The following is a 21,496-nucleotide window of genomic DNA, read 5'->3' on the forward strand; positions in this document are numbered from 1 at the left end:
AGGCTAATTTTTCATGTGGTCTGAGGAGGAAACAGTTCAACTCTCAGTAGGATATGGACAATAAATTCCTATTTTTAATCTTGGTTGTCAGGCTAATTTTTCATGTGGTCTGAGGAGGAAACAGTTCAACTCTCAGTAGGATATGGACAATAAATACTATTTAAGGATAACTGATAAGAAAAATGATAAAAAATGTCCTTTTCTGTTACTTCTGTAGTAGGATTTTTTCCACTCCATTTCAAGATTTCGCGCTCCAGAGTTCTAAGATCGTACTGCAAAAATACGGAATTTCTTTGGGTAAAAGTGCGCGAAATTTCAAATTTTAGAACAAACTTTTCTCGATTTTTTCCTCCTGTGTAGGGATGTAAATGAGTTGCAAATATATCGATAAATCGATATATCGGCCCCTCAAATATATCGATATCGATATATCGGGGGAAATTTTTTAAAAAAGAGGTTTGATATACGTAGGTAGTTAACTGTAACAAGGTTTTATTTACTTATTTGTAAACTTTACCCATGAAATTCGCCTTGTTTAGACTGCTGGAGTAAAGGGTTTTAGTCTCATTCGGGCAGGATAAACAAGGTATATTCTATTCTTTTTTCCCCCCCTCAGAGGCTGTGCATCCTGTGGAGTTATAATGAGTGTAAACAATTCCCTGTACCTGGGCCCTATTCTCAAGTTTGGTAATGCGGCCTAGCACTTATAATGCAGACGCGCTACCAACCAAGCTAATTAAGCTGACTTTAAAATCATACACTGACCTGTTATTAGTCAATGAAAACATATAGAATATTTCATGTATGTTTAATTTAAAAATTAAGGGCCGGTTTGAGTATTTTTACATTCTGAAAAAAGTCGAAATTTGTCAAAAACGGCAAATTTTCGCCAAATCCGTTCGTGAGAGAATTAAAAAAAAAAAAAAAAAAAAAAAAAAAAAGGGGATTAATTTTTTTTGAACCAGTTGTTTTAAAAATTTCAAAAAAAAAAAATGGGCTCAATTTTTTTTCGATCAGCTGATTTGAAAATCTCATTTTGGTGAAAAATTTCCTATGTGGCTGCTGTAATCGGGTTCGAGAATGTTTGTTTTTTTTAAAAGAAAATTTTGGAAACTCGAACCGATTTGGAAAAAAATGGATTTTTAGATTGTAAAAAAATTTTCGTAAAAAAAAAATTCATGAAAGAATACTTGAACCGGGCCTAAGTTTTTCAAATTGCATAATTATTTACAGACCATTTTATTTAAGTACTTTTTATAAATTAATTACAATACTGGAGATTCTTATCTACTTTTTATAATGAACTGTATTTGTCTCTCTTCCTCTCATAGTCAGAATAGGTATTGACAAAAATTGTAAAAAAATTTTCGTCAAAAAAAAATTTCATGAAAGAATACTCAAACCGGGCCTAAGTTTTTCAAATTGCATAATTATTTACAGACCATTTTATTTAAGTACTTATAATAAATTAAATACAATACTGGAGATTCTTATCTACTTTTTATAATGAACTGTATTTGTCTCTCTTCCTCTCATAGTCAGAATAGGTATTGACAAAAATTCAACATTTCATTGAAAAGAGGAAGGAGGAAGAAGAAGAAGAAGAAGAAGAAGAAGAAGAAAAAATGTAAATGTAAAATGCAGTTTCTTTGTGTTATTATGTCACAACTTTGGTGCTCACTGCAGCATTGTAGGATTTTCCCAAGATATCAGAAGGAGGAAGAAGAAGAAGAAGAAGAAGAAGAAAAAAATGTAAATATGCAGTTTCTTTGTGTTATTATGTCACAAACTTTGGTGCTCACTGCAGCATTGTAGGATTTTCCCAATATCTCAATAATCCTAAAATACAATGTCTACCTACCATGCTGGCACCAGTTGCTATGCGCATTTATATGTCATACCTAAGTACTCATTTTCCTCACAAGGCTGAGTGGGCCCCACAACAGCCAGACACGGAATCAATCAGGTACACCCACTACAACATATGTGACCTTTCGACCGACCTTGTTTATGGTTGGAGTTTATTGAATAAGAGGTTTTGTAGAAGAAACTGTAATAAAGGAGATCTTATTGTCCTGAAACCGAAGACAGAATTAAGATAGGGTAGTAGAAAGCCAGCTGTTCTGAGAATGAACCTTGTTTGTTTGGGATAAAGTTCGTCCAAGGCAGGAATCAATCCACATAGAAATTGAGGGATTTGATACAAAAACGATTCTAACCTGTATATTTCTTATGGGCTATGGGTCATTTTTGTATCAAACCTCTCAGTTATTACTTTCTATTCCTTTTTGATATCTCAATAATCCTAAAATACAATGTCTACCTACCATGCTGGCACCGGTCGCTATGTGCATTTATATGTCATACCTAAGTACTCATTTTCCTCACAAGGCTGAGTGGGCCCCACAACAGCCAGACACGGAATCAATCATTTGCATGATATTTCTTGACCCCGCCGGGAATCGAACCCAGGTCTCCCGTGTGCAACCGTGCAAGGCAAGTGCAGTGACCACTATGCCATGGGAGCTGATAAGAAGAAGAAGAAGAAAAAAACATTTTATATTAACCATAAGGATTACTGAGTTGAAAATATCTACATACCTAGGTACTTTCCATTATTATGTGGTCAAATTCTCAAATAAATGAGGATAAAATTCCTTGTCTTGGCTGGGATCAAACCCATGCCCTCCTGTTTACCGGGTGAATTTCTTTACCACTTTCCCAATATGGAATGAGAAGTGGGGATTGTTTGTGAAAGAACAATACTTCATACAATTGATATTAGTGGATTTGCTTCACTCAGGCACAATATTGTCTTGGTGTTTCTATTTTTGATTTCAGTTCTTGGCAAAGCAGAGGAGAAAGTTCCTCCTGTAGTGACAAAAGACAAAACTATGGACGTAGCCTACATCAATTCACTCGTGTTTCAATTCCAACGACTCACTTGTAGTCCCAGCTTTGGGAAAGCTGTTCTGAGGGTGAGTTAAAAGTCTGCCTATTTTTAAGGTTTAAGGATAACTGATATTACTGATGAGAAAAATGATAAAAATGTCCTTTTCTGTTACTTCTGTAGTAGTGTAGTAGGATTTTTTTCCACTCGATTTCAAGATTTCGCGCTCCAGAGTTCTCAGATACGTACTGCAAATTTGCAAAAATACGGAATTTCTTTGGGTAAAAGTGCGCGAAATTTTAAATTTTAGAACAAACTTTTCTCGATTTTTTCCTCCTGTGTCTTCACAGCACACTGTTTAGCCATTTTTATCATTTTTACTTTTCTCTAAAATATACTACCTTCTAAGCAAGTTCATTTTTTTTTATTATTGGTTTTAAATGTTTGACCTCAACCCCTGTTGAAATGGTTTCCTCAAATTTCTGATCAAAACTATACCTAGGAACCTAGGTGCAGATTTCAAAGAGTGGGAATTGGAATTGGAATTACAAATCAGATATTTTCATTATCACATCACAAGGGTCAAGGTTCATTCTGTCTATTATAAAGGACTTAATAAATTCACAGCTGATTGTTTCTAACAGCTAATAAGTAATACCTATACGCATTGTCTACGTATACGCTCAGTACAAATACGTCCGTAAACTATTCTGACTATTCTGAACTCTACAACCATTTGTTGAATGTAGGTGTTGCATAACAGAAATGATAAATAGTTAAACATTGATAAGGTGTTTGGAAAATTAGTTTCCTGGTTTAAGTACAAACAGTTATAAAAGGATAGGTAGGTACTGACATATTAATAAACAGTGTTTTTAATTACTTTTCTATATTTTCTGAAAAAAACACTTCAAAATGAATGTATCTACACTGTTACTGTCAAAGTGTAAGTAATTTTTATTTAAAATTTAAATTTTATCTTTCTACCACCCACCACAGGTTATTATTTGATTAAGTTCAATCTTGAATTGATTCTAACTTCCAGGTTTACAGTCCCTTGATGAAAGGCACTTTGTCTTCTGTCTAAATGTAGATGCTTGAAAAGGTCCAAAAATCAATAAAATAAATAATGTAGCAGTTGTTTCATTGCTTGAAAAAAAAGAAATTGACCAGAGACAGTATTGATTCTAACTTCCAGGTTTACAGTCCCTTGATGAAAGGCACTTTGGTCTTCTGTCTAAATGTAGATGCTTGAAAAGGTCCAAAAATCAATAAAATAAATAATGTAGCAGTTGTTTCATTGCTTGAAAAAAAAGCTGGTGAAACACTGTTTTTTTTTTTTTCTAATACAAAGATATTGAAAGACTCTTGTAAATCTGGGGGTAAGATGGGGCAAACCAGGGTCCTGTGTACCTACTTTTGGAATTTGTAAGTCACATCATATTTGTTCCTGTCAGTAAAAGACACCCACAACCGGCACAACCCATAAGCAAAATTTCAAAAAGTGTTTTAGCAAGTTGAGATTGCCAATTCTTGACATGCTTTGTTAATAATGTTAAAAAAATCTGACCTTTCTTCTTCTTTTTTCTTAGGTTCAAGAAATGCAGTCAGATATATTGCCTCCCTGTCTGCCCTACCTGACACTCATCAAATGCTCTACAAGACAGTCAGGGATTTCACCGAGGGAGAACTCAAACCTATTGCTGCTAAGCTGGACAGAGAGCACCTCTACCCCAAAGAACAGGTAAAATGTTTGCCCCACTCTACTTTTTTTTTCATGCATTTAAAATCATACACTGTAATCTGTTAGTCAAGTGACAATGAAAATTTTGATAGCATTCTCCCTTCTTATAACTACCCCTCTCAATATCTTCTGGTCAAATTTATTTGGTGTCCTTTGTTCATTAGGCAACTTGCTGTCAAGCAGGAAAGTGGCTGTTACCATTACTCTCTTTAATTATTGCATGACTATCTAATTATAAATTAAGGCTAAAAACAAGAAGAAGAAGAAGAAGAAGAAGAAGAAAAAAAAATGGCATCAAACCTAATGTTAGTGTGCAAAATAACATCACACTTGAGTAGTTTACAGTTCTAAACCAGAATGGAGGGTAAAGCAAAGAGCATAGAGCTTTTTTCTCTCAAGTCTAAGTGGTTTGGTTTGTTGCTTCCCTCTACCTGTTATTATTATGTTAAGGCAGTCTCTTCTTGATCCCTTGTGTGCTGTGTCCATTTTTTTATAGGACTATACTGCACTGCATGTTTGATGCTCTATGCACTAATTGCACTATACTCTACTCTTGCCTCTGTTTTTAACAAACTTATGTGTCATTTTCTGTTTCAGATCAAGAAAATGGGGGAGCTAGGTCTGATGGGTGTAGAGGTTCCTGAGGATCTAGGTGGCACTGGATTGGACTACCTTGCTTATGCCATTGCTTTCAACTCATCTCGGAAATATATGAGGGATCTTCGGAAATTCAACGATTGTCCATTACCAATAGATTGATCACTATGAGAGAATGAAGACTGTTGAGAAAAAGAAACCATGCTTTCGCGGAAAATTGTGGGGAGAACACTGACTCTCAATCCGGAGGTGCTGGGTTCGAATACCGTTCCGGGCGGGAATTTTCTGACCATACTCTTCTGTTCCCGGATAGGCATAGATGTAATAATAATTAATAAGATAATAATAGTGCTGATTTATACTGCTCGCATAGGACTGAAAAGTCCATTTGCTCCAGCAGTAGGCTACTACTATTATTGTGGTCAAATTCTCAAATTATATTGAGGATAAAATTCCATACCTCGGCTAGACCACGCCCTCCTGTTTACCAGGCGAGCGCCTTGACCACTACACCACCGAGGCAGGTATAGAAGTATAACTATAGGTACATACTCTCCTGTTTAGGAGGCGAGCGCCTTGACCACTACACCACCGAGGCAGGTAACGGAAAGTACGGATATTATTGTAAAATCTATAGTTTTGTACGCATCTTAAATGTTCTAAAATCATTCCAAAAATGTTCGAAACCTTTTCAGCACCTTATTAGGTCCCGTTTTGAAAGCAACTTTATTTTGGGTTAGGTGGCGTGCAAAATTCCAGATGAGTTATACGGTTAATAGGACTGTATCATGTGTTGTGTTCATTATTTACTCATGTACCTATGCAAGTCAATTATTTTGAAGCAAAAGTTTATTATATTTTATTATACATATTTATTGGTATATTTAATATTATGGTGGTTTTATTAGCTTTTTTTGTAATAATAATGTTATCATGATGATCGATATTTTTTATAAGTGTAACATATTCATATTTTTTTCGTGGCATTTTTATATTTGTACATTAAATTTTATTTATACACTATATATCTTGGAACTGAGCTATGTACCTTTTTTGACAAATATGTATTACAATAGTTTGAGGACCTATTTGAAATCACAGCTGGAAAAGGCCAGGAATAAAAGCCTTGTATGATATTGGCAGTTGAAGAGTTAGGCTAGAGTTAAATTAAAACCGATTTTAAACTCATATGGTGACCTCGGCCATTAGACCTAAAATTAATAAATATAGCAAATAAACTATAAAAAATAGAAAGTAATGAATATAAAAAAACTCTGTGGCCGAGTGGTCAAGAGCTCTATTTCTTTAGAAAGGGAAATTTCATTATGATACTGTGCCCCAAGTCAGTCGGACAAGCAAGTAGCCTATTGCTGTTTTTTTTTCGATTAGGTGCTTTAACACAAGTTGCTGGGTTTAATGGACTCTTTAGTCGTATTTGAGCAGTATATTATCAACCATTTTTTTTTTTTTTTACAAATCAACGGGCAGAGCCCATGTATCATGTTTATGTCAGGATTTGATGCATGCAACATGGTCGCTGACTAAATGTTCATTCCTATTTGTCCATTTCTCCCATGTTTTCAGACGCTCTCGATAACACTCGACACCCCTCCCTTACGCGTCACTGACTCCGAACCCGGAGGTGCTGGGTTCAAATCCCGGCCAGGGCGGAAATTTTCTAACCAGACTTTTCCCTTCTTGGATAGGCATGGATGGATAAAAATATGCCTTGAACCCTTGAAGTATTGCAAAAGCGGTACCGAAGTACAATCTTTTAAATTAACAATTTTCTATCACTCTTTTCAACAAAGTAAAATAATAATAATAATAAAACTAACAGGTGAATTCGTTACACACCACACCACCCCAAAAAGACGGTGGGTGGAGGGGTTGAGTGAAATTCAAAACTAGAGCACTCCCTAGCGGCCGTTTAAAGAACTAAACTTCTCCTTCTTCCGCAAAAGCTTCAAATGCTACGAGGGAGGGTAGGGGAAAATGCTACGAGGGAGGGTAGGGGGAGGACGGGAGGGGAGGGGAAATCAATAGAGCTGCTTTTCCTTATCACAGAATATCTGGTCTCTTCCCCTTCCCCCCCTCTCCCCAAATCAGCGGCGTGGGGTGATTTTTTATTTTTTACTACTATTATTTTCTAAGAGTATTTTTTCAGCCCTTAATAGACCTGTTAAGTTGACTGTCTGCTAAGTTCCATTTGATTTGTAAAGGCTTGACAGGACTGTTAGAGGATAGGAAAAAAGAAAAGTATAATAAAATGGAGTAAAAACTGAAATTAAGTTCCATTTGATTTGTAAAGGCTTGACAGGACTGTTAGAGGATAGGAAAAAAGAAAAGTATAATAAAATGGAGTAAAAACTGAAAACTCTGCTAATGCTAGGGGTTACACTCTAACTGTTTCAGGGGGTGCGGCCCCCTTATGATCTTTCCCTACGCCACTGTCGGAAAACCCCTCGTTTTTTCTCTCCCCCCCTCCCTTTTTTTATGGCGAAAAAGTGAGAAAGCTCAGAGATTTGGATGGTGCCGAGAGAGGAAATGGGTCGCTTTCCAATTTTCCAAACGATCTTTTTCGTGTAAAATATTCTTTTCTGGTGCTAAGAAATTTCCTTTCGATATGTGATACAAAACCCGTGTTAAAACCGTGTGTTTTCCTCCCCAGTTTTGGTTGTCTTGAATTTTTGTGTCCCCTCCCTCCTCCTTTTGTGAAATGATTTCTAGGACAGATAGTTTTTGAAAGGTGTTCCTATATTTTTCTTTTGCTGGGATTTTTTTTTCACTTTCCTTATCCTATAGGAAGGAAAAAATCTCTTTGTAGGGTCTGTAATGTAATTGTAAATCTGTTCAGGATAAAGTTTGCCTCTGGCGAGAATCGAACCCGCGATCTAACGCTTACAAGGCAGCCTCGTTACCCAAGTGGTACACCCACTACAATATATGTGACCTTTCGACCGACCTTGTTTATGGGGTTGGAGTTTATTGAATAAGAGGTTTTATAGAAGAAACTGTAATAACGGAGATCTTATTGTCCCGAAACCGAAGACAGAATTAAGATAGGGTAGTAGAAAGCCAGCTGTTCTGAGAACGAACCTTGTTTGTTTGGGATAAAGTTCGCCCAAGGCAGGAATCAATCCACATAGAAATTGAGGGATTTGACACAAAAACGATTCTAACCTGTATATTTCTTATGGGCTATGGGTCATTTTTGTATCAAACCTCTCAGTTATTACTTTCTATTCCTTTTTTTTTTCGACAGGTGCTGCATCCACCGTGGCAAAGCAGGATTCGAACGGTTGGACACTCAACGGAACCAAAGCTTGGATTACAAACGGTTACGAATCCGAAGCTACCGTTGTGTTCGCCACCACGGACAAGTCGAAAAAGCACAAGGGCATAAGTGCGTTCATTGTGGATAAACCAACCAAAGGTAAGCTTTCCCCACCCTTTTTATCAGGTGGTTCGCGTCGCAATCTTCGTTATTACAATGTGGTATAGGTTCAATTTGTTCAGGCAATCCATGATGGAGTCCACACTGACGGGTGAATTGCCTAAGGATGGAACGAACTTGAAGAGAGAAGGAGAACAGAACAGGAGAAAGTCGAAGGTAAGCTTTCCCCAACCCTTTTTTTTTAGGTGGTTTGCGTCGCAATCTTCGTTATTATAATGTGGTATAGCTTCAATTTGTTCAGGTAATCCATGATGGAGTCCACACTGACGGGTGAATTGCCTAAGGATGGAACGAACTTGAAGAGACGCGACAAGACGCTCGCCTGGTAAGCAGGAGGGCGTGGGTTCGATCCCAGCCGAGGCATGGAATTTTATCCTCATTTATTTGAGATTTTGACCTAAAATTACAACCAATAAACAAGACTTTATTGAAACTGCTAACAAAAAGGTACTTTTCAGTCCTACTTTCTTTTTTTATTATTTAAAGAAGGTTTTTTTATTTACATATGTTTAAACTACACCTATGAAATATATAAGACCTTGTTTAGACTGCGGGAGTAAAGGGACTTTTCAGTCTCATTCAAAATTAAAACCAATAAACAAGACTTTATTGAAACTGCTAACAAAAAGGTACTTTTCAGTCCTACTTTGACAGTCTAATCTAATCAATGTAATTGTAAATCTGTTCAGGATAAAGTTTGCCTCTGGCGAGAATCGAACCCGCGATCTAACGCTTACAAGGCAGCCTCGTTACCCTCTAAGCAGCCTAAGCTAACCAGGCTGGCGTTACAGTAGACCGAAAAACCTTGAACTCTATTTCGTGTTAACATAGGCCGAGAATCACGTCGTTCCGAAGTGTTGACGTTCGCGCGCCTCCCGGCACGCTTGACATTGTGCATTCATCTCTACTTCTCGGCTTCACAGGTCTGTCTCTGGGGAAGAAAGAAGACAAGCTAGGCATAAACGCTTCAAGCACTTGCAGTCTAATATTCGAGGACTGTTCAATACCGGCTGAGAATCTACTGGGAGAACCTGGTATGGGATTTAAGATAGCCATGATGACCTTGGACGCCGGCAGAATTGGTGAGTGACTTGCTTATTCCTAAAACGAGGTCGAGCGGATTTCCAACACTATTTTATGTATTATTACACGATTGGATCAAACTTTATTTACAGATGGTAACATAATGTATCTACATATAAATACAAAATTAAGTTTGATCAAGGGTGGGGTTAATGCCTATGGCATTCTTTACCAATCAAGGGTGGGGTTGATGCCTATCATGTGTCCATACACGGTGGGCTTTGAGTCAGCTATGTGTGATACAACCCTAGGGTGACTTGGGTTGACATCCAACCTGCGGTCAAGCATTTTTGGGTTGACATCCAACCTGCGGTCAAGCATTTTTGGGTCGGGTGAAATACCTGAAATATTAGAGATTCTGAACTTGACCGCAGTTTGGATGTGTAGGGGAAATCGAATGACCGCAATTTGGATGTGTGAGGGTGATCGAATGACCGCAATTTGGATGCAACCTTTTTGTACCTGTGCTCCCTGACCGCAGGTTGGATGCAGCCCTTGAAAAAGTTCATACTGGATAAATTTACGCAAGTCGTTGTACACAGTGAGAAAAATTAATGCTCTTAACTCTGCAAATTTTGAGCGACCTGAGGCAAATGTAAATGCGCTGAAAACATTTAATTTAAAGTGCGCAAATTTGAGGAGAAATAGCGGGCGAACCGTACATTTCTGAGGCTTCGAATCGCACTCGAAAAAAAAAATGTGTATTTTCTTTCTTCTCAGGTATTGCCTCACAGGCGCTAGGTATTGCCCAGGCTAGTCTAGATTGTGCTGTTGAGTATGCCAGCAAGAGAACTGCCTTTGGGCAGCCCATTATCAAACTTCAATCTATTCAGGTAAGATCGAAATGTTCAATAGAGACCCCCAGCTTCTTGTGAGACTAATGACTTTTTGTTAATTTATTTTATTACGAGTATCTATTCTATATTACAAAAGACAGACATAAATAACTATTTAATTACCTGTCATAAATGAAATGCTTGATAAGGAGAACCAAAAGGCAGATATATTTTGCAGAACTTCAAAGAAGTTCTTTGAAGTTCTGCAAAATATATCTGCCTTTTGGTTCTCCTTATCAAGTTGACCCACAGAACTTATATATAATGACTGCTGAAACCTATTTAATTACCTGTCATAAATGAAATGAGCAAAAGAAAATGATGATAGCAAAAGAAAGAAAATTAAGACGAGAAAGGGGAAAAAAAACTTCTTTTCACCTTCTCCTTCTTTTCCTCTGAAATGAAGAAATAAAATGAAATTGAATTAATAAAAAATGAAGACAATAAGAACATAACTTATGTACTCTTTCTAGCAAAAAATTGCCGACATGTCCCTGAAGCTGGAGAGTGCAAGACTGTTAACCTGGAGAGCCGCCTATCTGAAAGACAACAAGAAATGAAATGAGCAAAAGAAAATGATGATAACAAAAGAAAGAAAATTAAGACGAGAAAGGGGGGAAAAAAAACTTCTTTTCACCTTCTCCTTCTTTTTCTCTGAAATAAAGAAACGAAATGAAATTGAATTAATAAAAACAGAAAGAATAAAAACAAAACTTCTGTACTTTTTCCAGCAAAAAATCGCCGACATGTCCCTGAAGCTGGAGAGTGCAAGACTATTAACCTGGAGAGCCGCCTATCTGAAAGACAACAAGCAGCCCTTCACCAAAGTAAGTCTAAAGATGTGTCCACACATAGTCGAAACCGTACACTGCCACTGCCTCGACAACATAGATTCACCTCGTCGATCGACGGCGTCAACTATGGGTGGACATGGACATAGCTTAATGCTGGAGTTGTTATCTTGCTATGAAATAAAAACAGCGATGAGACAGTAAAACTTTTTTTTTTTTTTTTTTTTTTTTTTTACCCCCCCTTTTTAAACTTTTTCATATTCACTCCCACTCTGTGTAAAGTCATACTCTGCGCCACGCCAAAGGTAAGGATGCACCTTGGTTCTCGCCTGGCAAACAGGAGGACGCGGGTTCAATCCCATCCTTGGTAGAATAGAAAAAAAAATTATTTTAGAACTGTACCCGTGAGCGCAGCACTTACATTTGCCTTTTCCCGTTTTCTCCCGGAAGGCATGAGGATTTTCTTCTGGTTCTTATTTTATTATTATTATAATTTTTTTTTAAGCTGATCATCGCCGTTTTTATTTCGTAGCAATGAAACAACTGGGTGGACGTGGACATAGCTTAATGCTGGAGTTGTTATCTTGCTATGAAATAAAAACAGCGATGAGACAGTAAAACTTTTTTTTTTGCCATCCATGTTCAACATTTTTATTTAAAAAGTCATGTATATTAGGTACCAGACAGCCCTAGTAAGCTGAAGTGTAGCGCGCCTGCCTTTAAGTCTGAGTGAGGTCTGCAGCTCACTGAACTACTATTTCTACATATTTTCTTCTCCATTTTCAGGAGGCCGCTATGGCCAAGCTCGCGGCCTCGGAGACGGCCACATACAACGCTCACCAGGCCATTCAGATTCCCATAATTACCAAGTACCTTCTCTAGACGAACGAACAATGCTAAAAATTATGATGAGCTTGATTTGCAAATTTTTAAAATGTTTTCCCCTATTTTACGGCATCTGTTGAGAGGTTTAACCGAGAAAAACAGGTGAAAACATGAGCACACCGATTTTTATTTCACTGGAGAAAAAAATCGTAGGGAAAACTGACTGTCTCAAAGAATGGCTGATTGTCTTCGAATCTCAAATCAGTAGAAAGTACAACAGAAAGGTAAAGTTTTATTTATAAATATATTTTGCACACTTTTGTTGTTGTAAAAAATCAAGTTAAAAAGTAAAATAGAAAGTAAAAAAATGGATTGGTGCTTTTGGTAATTTATTTATTGTTCCATAATACAAATACAATTGCTTAGAACATTAAAACATAAAAAAAGTAAAAAACATAAAAAAAAAAGGATTACCTATTATTATTTTCAATTAATGTGTGTCAAGAACAAGTACATACTACAAATTGCTGTCGCACTACAAAGGTAATGAGAAATAGAAAACAATGACGTACACGCTTTTACACCTACCTAGTAAACACGCGGTTTATAAACGCACGAAATCATCTATCTAAAGCCATTTTCATCTGTAATGAGCTAATAAAGCCATTTTCCACGTTGAACTAATTAAGGCCCGGGACTACTTATTGAAAAGTCTGGTTCGCACTGAGAAGGCCCGGAGACTGTTCACGTCAAGCTCCGAGTCGACACACAACACGAACCTGTAAAACCGGGCCTAAATAGACGTTTTTTCGCCTGCTTGAAATTCGAGATTTACTGAGCCTCGTGAGGACAATTCAGTAGCTACTTCAATCGAGTAGCGATCAGTGGCAGCATTACCAGTGTTTCTTAATAGATGGAAATTAAATGCAAAGGAGGCACTTAGTCGTCTTCTTATTCTTCTTCGCATTTTCCCGTGTACTGACGGGGTCGGCGTTTTTCGTCAGCCTCTCAATCAGCCCTAACTAGAGTGATAGCTTTGAGCTGACATTTGGTTTTGGCTACAATTTTTACGAGTGGATGTCCTTCGCACTCAACATTTGCTATTTCTTTAGCAAGGGAAATTCAGGCAGCCCCAAATGGTGGTATAACAATTAAGAGGTTTACGGTAACTATAATCCGCATTATTACAATAATTACGTATTGTTCAGTTAAATCCATTGAACTCATTAAAGAATTGTGCTAAAGAGCACCTCATTATTACGTATTATTCAGTTAAATCCATTAAACTCATTAAAGGATTGTGCTAATGAGCACCTGATCAAATATATGTACGAGTACTATGGTTTTCACCCATTCTTGTTTTGCAGTACCTATAGTTAACTCCCATTCAGGTGGCTGGGAACAGGGCCGTTCATAGACTAAAGTTGTACTCTATTATGTGACTTTTAAGCCAGACATCATATGAAATATCTCTTTGGATTAGTTTGGACATGAACTATAATCCGCATTATTACAATAATTACGTATTGTTCAGTTAAATCCATTGAACTCATTAAAGAATTGTGCTAAAGAGCACCTTCAGGCTGGTATACTCCCTTTTTAAAGTCCCCCAGCCAGACTAAGCTGGTCTACTCCCTGTTTAACGTCCCCTTTGTGGTGTCTGTCTCCTTAAGTCACCTTAGTAATGCTGTGATATCTACATTTCACCCATTCTTGTTTTGCAGTACCTATAGTTCACTCCCATTCAGGTGGCTGGGAACAGGGCCGTTCATAGACTAAAGTTGTACTCTATCATGTGACTTTTAATCCAGACATCATACGAAATATCTCTTTGGATTAGTTTGGACATGACCCTCCTACCACAACCGCTCCCAGGCCAAAGAGAAATTTCGTATGATGACTGAATTAAAAGTCACATTATCGAATACAACTTAACAGGGTGTTCCTTTGTTACTGTATTGCTCCGCCGCGCCGCCAATACAACCTTCGATAGAAGTCTAATCTCATAGGTACATTTCAATTGTGTAGAAAGCAATGGAAGGCAATCGTAGAAGCTTGACCCATCCTTTAGGGCTGTTTGCCCTACACCTAAGTAAGTTCCCGATTTATTGATTGATTGGTTCATTTATTCATTCATTCGATTCTTTCTTTTTCTATTTCAGACCATCTCCAATGAATAACGGCCCGCCACCTGTGATCAACCGATTCAGCAGTATCCTGTCTCAGAGCTCGCTGTCAGAGGAAGATGATTAGCATAACGAGTGGCTCATGAGCACCCACATGTAACAGCCGCAATTGCGCACCCGCAACGTTTTCCAATTGCGCACCTACAACAATCGAGTTTCAAAGTTTGCTCCCGCAAAGAGTTTCAATTGCGCACAATCGAGAATTACTTGTAAAAAGACTCTTGTGGTCTGTGCCGTAGCATGCCCATCCCGTAGTTTTTCCTTTATCAGTTGGCGATAAAAAAGGAAAACTAAATTAATTTAATCTGTTGTTTTCAAATGCTCGGAGTTGACTATTAGGTCATTTTCCCAATTAATTTAATCTTTAACCCGTGAAGAGAAAATTGATTTTGACGAGTATGTCCTTTTGAAACCATCTCGTGCATCACTTGAAACCTCGCGGACCACCAGTGGTCCGTGGACAACAGTTTGGGAATCCCTGCCCTAAAAGAGGTAACTCCCCATCTGTGGCATAAGCTCTGCTTATACGGATGGGTATACCATTTATAAAAATTCAGTATGTTCTGAGAGTTATATTGAACAAATAATACATGGAAACTTAACAAATTAAAAATTAACCCTTTGAAATCTTTCTCTTTCAGAACTGCCGTCTAGTGCATCCGCACACGACCTGCTGTAACTTCGAATGTCACGAGAACATCGACCCCAACCTAGGCGTCCTGGGCGGCCCGCCTTCCAGTCCGGATCGCGTTCTGAGCTTCAACGAGTTGACGCTTCGCTTTGTGGTGATAGCGTTCACCGTGTTTATCTCGATGAGCTTGGTGGCGGAACCTAGGCGTCCTGGGCGGCCCGCCTTCCAATCCGGATCGCGTTCTGAGCTTCAACGAGTTGACGCTTCGCTTTGTGGTGATAGCGTTCACCGTGTTTATCTCGATGAGCTTGGTGGCGTTTCTCATACATCGGCTCAAGAAACGCAAGCTACGAGGTAGGGAAACGTTTATAAACAGGGCTAGGTTAGGTTTGAAAATTAGACAAAAAATAATAATAAACGAAAAAAAAGCGATATTTAAAAATCGATTTTATTCGTTCATTTTATATCATTTATTTCAAAACCTATGTAGGTAGTTTACCCCTTTGTATAACCTCAAGCAAATGCTTTTATCTGTTTAAAAAAAGCGATATTTAAAAATCGATTTTATTCGTTCATTTTATATTATTTTATTTCAAACCTATGTAGTTTAAGCCCTTTGTATAATCTCAAGCAAATGCTTTTATCTGTTTGTTTGTTTGTTTGTTTATATGTATGGGTCAAATATTATATCTAATTCCGGATTTTATCCTGATGTTCGTTCTCGGAACGGCTGGCCTTCTCCTATCCTGTCTTCCTTCTCTCTTCGATTTCGGGACGATAAGACCCTAGCAGTTACAGTTCCCTCTGTCAAAACTTTAAATAATAATAATAATGAGATAGCCAAACGATTAAACCCATGTACGTTTTGCCATTGCAGGTCGACAACCCCGACCCCTAGGGGTGGAAGACAACCGCATAGGTTACATCGAGGGGTCCATCCGGGGCAGTATCCGCTACCTACCCGAGTACGTCGCCTATGAACCGCCGCATGCGGCTCTGTGGAAACCGCACGGGTATTTTCCGGCCGGAGAGGCGCCCCCTCCGTACGAGGAGGCGGTGGCTGCGGCCCGGGCTGAGGCGGCATTACAGACGCATAGCATACCTACAGGTATGTATTTTATATATTTTCATATTGTTACAATTTGGTCTTGGTATAAGTAGGGCCATCGTCAGCTCCCATGGCATAGTGTCTTTATTATATTTTCTTTATTCTGCCATCACCATTTGGCAACAACTGAAGGCACAACAACAACAACAACAATAACAACACCAACAACAAACATCAAACACCAAACACCAACAACAAACAAAACAACAATAATAATGTGATCCTTTTATCATGTTTGCAGATACGCCCAGTCTGGGTATCGTGTCGACAGTGACTATTTCTTAGAAGTCAATATTGACTTGGGAAAAACACCTTTGTATATCTACTATTATGTTCAATAAATAAATTGAATTGAATTGAATATGGTTACAATTTGGTCTTGGTATAAGTAGGGCCATCGTCAGCTCCCATGGCGTAGTGTCTTTATTATATTTTCTTTATTCTGCCATCACCATTTGGCGACAACTGAATGCACAACAACAACAACACCAACAACAACAACAAACACCAAACATCAAACACCGAACACCAAACAACAACAACAAGAACAACAACAACAACAACAACAACAAACAAAACAACAATAATAATGTGATCCTTTTATCATGTTTGCAGATACGCCCAGTCTGGGGATCGTGTCGACAGTGACTATGCCATATCATCGTACCATTCCATTGAACCTGCTGTCCGGCAACTCTCACGCGACTACCACAACCACGGCTGTGATCGTGCGGTCCAACGTTCATTATGATAGATCGTGTCGACAGTGACTATGCCATATCATCGTACCATTCCATTGAACCTGCTGTCCGGCAACTCTCACGCGACTACCACAACCACGGCTGTGATCGTGCGGTCCAACGTTCATTATGATACCCTGCCCCAAGCCAGTCAGACTAGCAGTAAGTTTTGTTTTGCTGATATTTGGTTCTGGCTACAGGGTTTTTACTGTAGCCTTTTCTTTCGTACTTAACCTTTTCTATTTCTTTAGAAAGGGAAATTTCATTATGATACTGTGCCCCAAGTCAGTCGGACAAGCAACAAGTTTTATCCCTTGACTTGTACTCAGGAGGGCGTGGGTTCAATCCCGACCGAGGCAGGGAATTTTACCCTCCAAACATTATTTGAAAAATGGACCAGACTAGTAGCCTATTGCTGTTTTTTTTCGCTGACTAAATGTTCATTCCTATTTGTCCATTTCTCCCATGTTTTCAGACGCTCTCGATAACACTCGACACCCCTCCCTTACGCGTTGGACTTTTTAGTCGTATTTGAGCAGCATATTATCACCTTTTTTTTTAAACAAATCAACGGGCAGAGCCCATGTATTATGTTTATGTCAGGATTTGATGCATGCAACATGGTCGCTGACTATTTAAATGTTCATTCCTATTTGTCCATTTCTCCCATGTTTTCAGACGCTCTCGATAACACTCGACACCCCTCCCTTACGCGTCATCCCACGCCCACCTCCACCTCTCTCGCTCCCATCTCCAACACCTCCACCTCCCTCCTACCCAACTCCAACACCTCCACAGACCCTCCTACCCATCCACCTCCCTCTCACAGCCACCATCCCTCCTCCTGCCAAGGAAACACGCCTCTCGACCTTCTCAAATCCCCCTCCTATCAAACCCCGCCCAAGACTCCGGGGAAACACAAGATGCCGCCGGGGGTTGGCGGAGCCCCAGGAGGTGGAATGAGCCCCCAAAACATCTACGCCAACGTGCCCTCACCAAACGCCACGTCTTTCATGGCCGCCTGCAAGGAGAGAGCCTCCTACCCGGGCGCCTCCAACGATAAATACCACGACAAAAACCACTCGGGCGAGCGAGAGAAAAGCCACGACAAGTCCGACCGACTGTCGTGCAAAAACAGCGCCCACTACCCGAAGTACGAGAAGTGTACCGAAATGGCCAAGCTCGCGAACAAGCACGATTACATCTATCTCACGAAGACGCACGAGTCGGACTCGCGAACTTTCCCGAGTAGAGCCGACGTGGACCGAAAACATCACGAGCTGAAGATACACGACGGGCACCATGCGCACAAGAAACACAAGAAGGTGCAACACGGCCCGAACAGTGGCGCAAGGAATCTGACCATGCCAAAGATCAAGACGGGGAAAGCGGGCGGGGGGAAAACGTTGCACACCAACTATTTGGCGCTGGAGAAACAGTATGATACAATACTGAGCAACAGCTTGAAACAGACGCCGGGACATCATGTCACCCATCCAGTTAGTCACCATGCTCGCTCAGGAGGAGTCACTGCCAGAGGTGAGATTTTTTTTTTTTTTTTTTTTTTTTTTTTTTTTCTTCTTCCGCCTTGGGGAGAGAACAGATGAGTCTCTTCTGTTCCGACGTAAGCACGTCACCTGGGACGGGGTGTGCGTAGGACTCCCATTCGACCGTGGTTGAGCTGGAGGATTTCCCTTGGATTGTGTTCAGATCGGAACCCTCGGATGGGTTAGCACCAGATAGGAGGCGGAGACATAGGGTGACCAGAAGGAGGCTGGTGGGATTTACGAGCCAGGCTAGTGGATGGGCCATCGAGCCGGGGTTTACGGATGGCACGGACAAGAACGAAAAGAAACACGGAGAAAAAAGTGATAATTAGGGTTCAAATCATAATTACTTGTTTATTAGACTGACCCTCCCTCCCTCCCCGGAACCCCCAACTGTGAAGAGTATAAAAACCCCTCCCCCAACTGTGAAGAGAAGTTACCGGTGTTCTTCTTTTCTTGATTGTTCTGTATAACACTCTGTATTCTTTTCGTTTCAGCTTCCGTCGCCACCATCTCCTCCTCGTACGGGAGCTCGCATCACTCGACCATTCCCAATTACTTCACCACCCCCCTTGCCCCGTCCTCAGACGCCAAATCCCTCTGTGGATCATAATTACCAAGTACCTTCTCTAGACGAACAAACAATGCTAAAAATGATGATGAGCTTGATTTGCAATTTTTTAAAATGTTTTCCCCTATTTTACGGCATCTGTTGAGAGGTTTAACCGAGAAAAACAGGTGAAAACATGAGCACACCGATTTTTTTTTAACTGGAGAAAACAATCGTAGGGAAAGCTGACTGTCCCAAAGAATGGGACAAAGAATGGCTGATTGTCTTCGAATCTCAAATCAGTAGAAAGTACAACAGAAAGGTAAAGTTTTATTTATAAATATATTTTGCACACTTTTGTTGTTGTAAAAAATCATCAAGTTAAAAAGTAAAATAGAAAGTAAAAAAATGGTTTGGTGCTTTTGGTAATTTATTTATTGTTCCATAATACAAATACAATTGCTTAGAACATTAAAACATAAAAAAAGTAAAAAACATAAAAAAAAGGATTACCTATTATTATTTTCAATTAATGTGTGTCAAGAACAAGTACATTCTACAAATTGCTGTCGCACTACAAAGGTAATGAGAAATAGAAAACAATGACGTACACGCTTTTACACCTACCTAGTAAACACGCGGTTTCTCTGTGGAGACGCTAAATCCCTCTGTGGAGACGCTAAATCCCTCTGCGGAGACGCTAAATCCCTCTGCGGTGACGCTAAATCCCTCTGTGGGGACGCCAAATCCTCTGTGGAGACGCTAAATCCCTCTGCGGAGACGCTAAATCCCTCTGCGGTGACGCTAAATCCCTCTGTGGGGACGCCAAATCCCTCCCACTCTACGGCGATAAGCTCTCACATTGTGCTGATAAGCCCCTCCCCCTGTGTGACGTCATCAAACCCCCTTCCATTTACAAATCCTCGACCATTACGGCGATAAGCTCTCACATTGTGCTGATAAGCCCCTCCCCCTGTGTGACGTCATCAAGCCCCCTTCCATTTACAAATCCTCGACCACGCCCACTCTCCTCTCTCATTTGTCCAACTCTAATCCAATCCTGTCGCTCAGTTTGGATTCCAACGACGAAGACTACATCGACGAGTGCGAGAATTGCCGATCGGATGTGATTCCGAGCGGAGACGAGTCGAGCCGAATGCAAGACCTGGAGACGATGACCTTGCAGCGGAGTCGCCCGAATTGTTACGAGGATTTCACCGAGGAGAAGTTCGCCAGCACCTCGCTCACGCTGCCCACACATTGCCGGGTGCAGAGGTAGGTGGAAATTACGGAGACGAGTCGAGCCGAATGCAAGACCTGGAGACGATGACCTTGCAGCGGAGTCGTCCGAACTGTTACGAGGATTTCACCGAGGAGAAGTTCGCCAGCACCTCGCTCACGCTGCCCACACATTGCCGGGTGCAGAGGTAGGTGGTGGAGACGAGTCGAGCCGAATGCAAGACCTGGAGACGATGACCTTGCAGCGGAGTCGCCCGAACTGTTACGAGGATTTCACCGAGGAGAAGTTCGCCAGCACCTCGCTCACGCTGCCCACACATTGCCGGGTGCAGAGGTAGGTGGAAATTATTACCCTATAAAATTATTCCAGATCTTGAGCAACCTCCGTGGCCGAGTGGGTATCACGCTAGGCTTGCACGCCGGAGATCCCGGGTTCGATTCCCGGCTCTGTGCTTTTTTTTCGGCTCTGTGCTTGAAATTCGAGGTTTACTGAGCCTCGTGAGGACAATTCAGTAGCTACTTCAATCGAGTAGCGATCAGTGGCAGCATTACCAGTGTTTCAATAGATGGAAATTGAATGCAAAGGAGGCACTTAGTCTTCTTCTTCGCATTTTCCCGTGTACTGACGGGGTCGGCGTTTTTCGTCTGCCTCTCAATCAGCCCTAACTAGAGTGAACTTTGGGCTGACATTTGGTTTTGGCTACAATTTTTACGAGTGGATGTCCTTCGCACTCAACATTTGCTATTTCTTTAGCAAGGGAAATCCAGGCTGGTATACTCCCTTTTTAAAGTCTCCCACCCAGACTAAGCTGGTCTACTCCCTGTTTAACGTCCCCTTTGTGGTGTCTGTCTCCTTAAGTCACCTTAGTAATGCTGTGATATCTACAAAAGGCTCTGCTTTAACACAGATGAATTCCCGATTGATTGGTTGGTTCATTCATTCGATTCTTTCTTTTTCTATTTCAGACCATCTCCAATGAATAACGGCCCGCCGCCTGTGATCAACCGATTCAGCAGTATCCTGTCTCAGAGCTCGCTGTCGGAGGAAGATGATTAGCATAACGAGTGGCTCATGAGCACCCACATGTAACAGCCGCAATTGCGCACCCGCAACGGGTTCCAATTGCGCACCTACAACAATCGAGTTTCAAAGTTTGCTCCCGCAAAGAGTTTCAATTGCGCACAATCGAGAATTACTTGTAAAAACCGAGGTTTCAATTGCGGACTTATAATTATGTAACAATCGATTTTCAAAGTGTTCTCCCGCAAAGG

General features: G+C 40.2%; 3 protein-coding genes across 3 annotated transcripts; all 3 read left to right on the plus strand.

Annotated features, from left to right (window-relative positions):
* Positions 1 to 3,228: 3,228 nt before the first annotated feature.
* LOC113465342 (short-chain specific acyl-CoA dehydrogenase, mitochondrial-like) lies at positions 3,229 to 5,393 on the plus strand. The gene is made up of 3 exons (XM_026825568.1): positions 3,229 to 3,836; positions 4,483 to 4,634; positions 5,232 to 5,393. Exons 1-3 carry the CDS (start codon positions 3,806 to 3,808, stop codon positions 5,391 to 5,393), a joined length of 345 nt encoding a protein of 114 aa, XP_026681369.1. The 5' UTR covers positions 3,229 to 3,805.
* A 39-nt stretch (positions 5,394 to 5,432) lies between these two features.
* Positions 5,433 to 11,167, plus strand: LOC103511969 (short-chain specific acyl-CoA dehydrogenase, mitochondrial). The gene is made up of 6 exons (XM_026825569.1): positions 5,433 to 5,480; positions 6,816 to 6,873; positions 8,488 to 8,667; positions 9,612 to 9,770; positions 10,492 to 10,604; positions 11,081 to 11,167. Exons 1-6 carry the CDS (start codon positions 5,433 to 5,435, stop codon positions 11,165 to 11,167), a joined length of 645 nt encoding a protein of 214 aa, XP_026681370.1.
* A 503-nt stretch (positions 11,168 to 11,670) lies between these two features.
* Positions 11,671 to 21,281, plus strand: LOC113468564. Its single transcript, XM_026825570.1, has 12 exons — positions 11,671 to 11,703; positions 15,051 to 15,217; positions 15,339 to 15,394; positions 15,918 to 16,148; positions 16,390 to 16,406; positions 16,903 to 17,050; positions 17,567 to 18,427; positions 18,933 to 19,033; positions 19,631 to 19,920; positions 20,057 to 20,260; positions 20,301 to 20,558; positions 21,191 to 21,281. Exons 3-12 carry the CDS (start codon positions 15,343 to 15,345, stop codon positions 21,279 to 21,281), a joined length of 2,253 nt encoding a protein of 750 aa, XP_026681371.1. The 5' UTR covers positions 11,671 to 11,703; positions 15,051 to 15,217; positions 15,339 to 15,342.
* Positions 21,282 to 21,496: the final 215 nt, after the last annotated feature.

The sequence above is a fragment of the Diaphorina citri genome, unplaced genomic scaffold (genome assembly GCF_000475195.1).
Source record: "Diaphorina citri unplaced genomic scaffold, Diaci psyllid genome assembly version 1.1 scaffold774, whole genome shotgun sequence".
Taxonomy (NCBI): Eukaryota; Metazoa; Arthropoda; class Insecta; order Hemiptera; family Psyllidae; genus Diaphorina; species Diaphorina citri.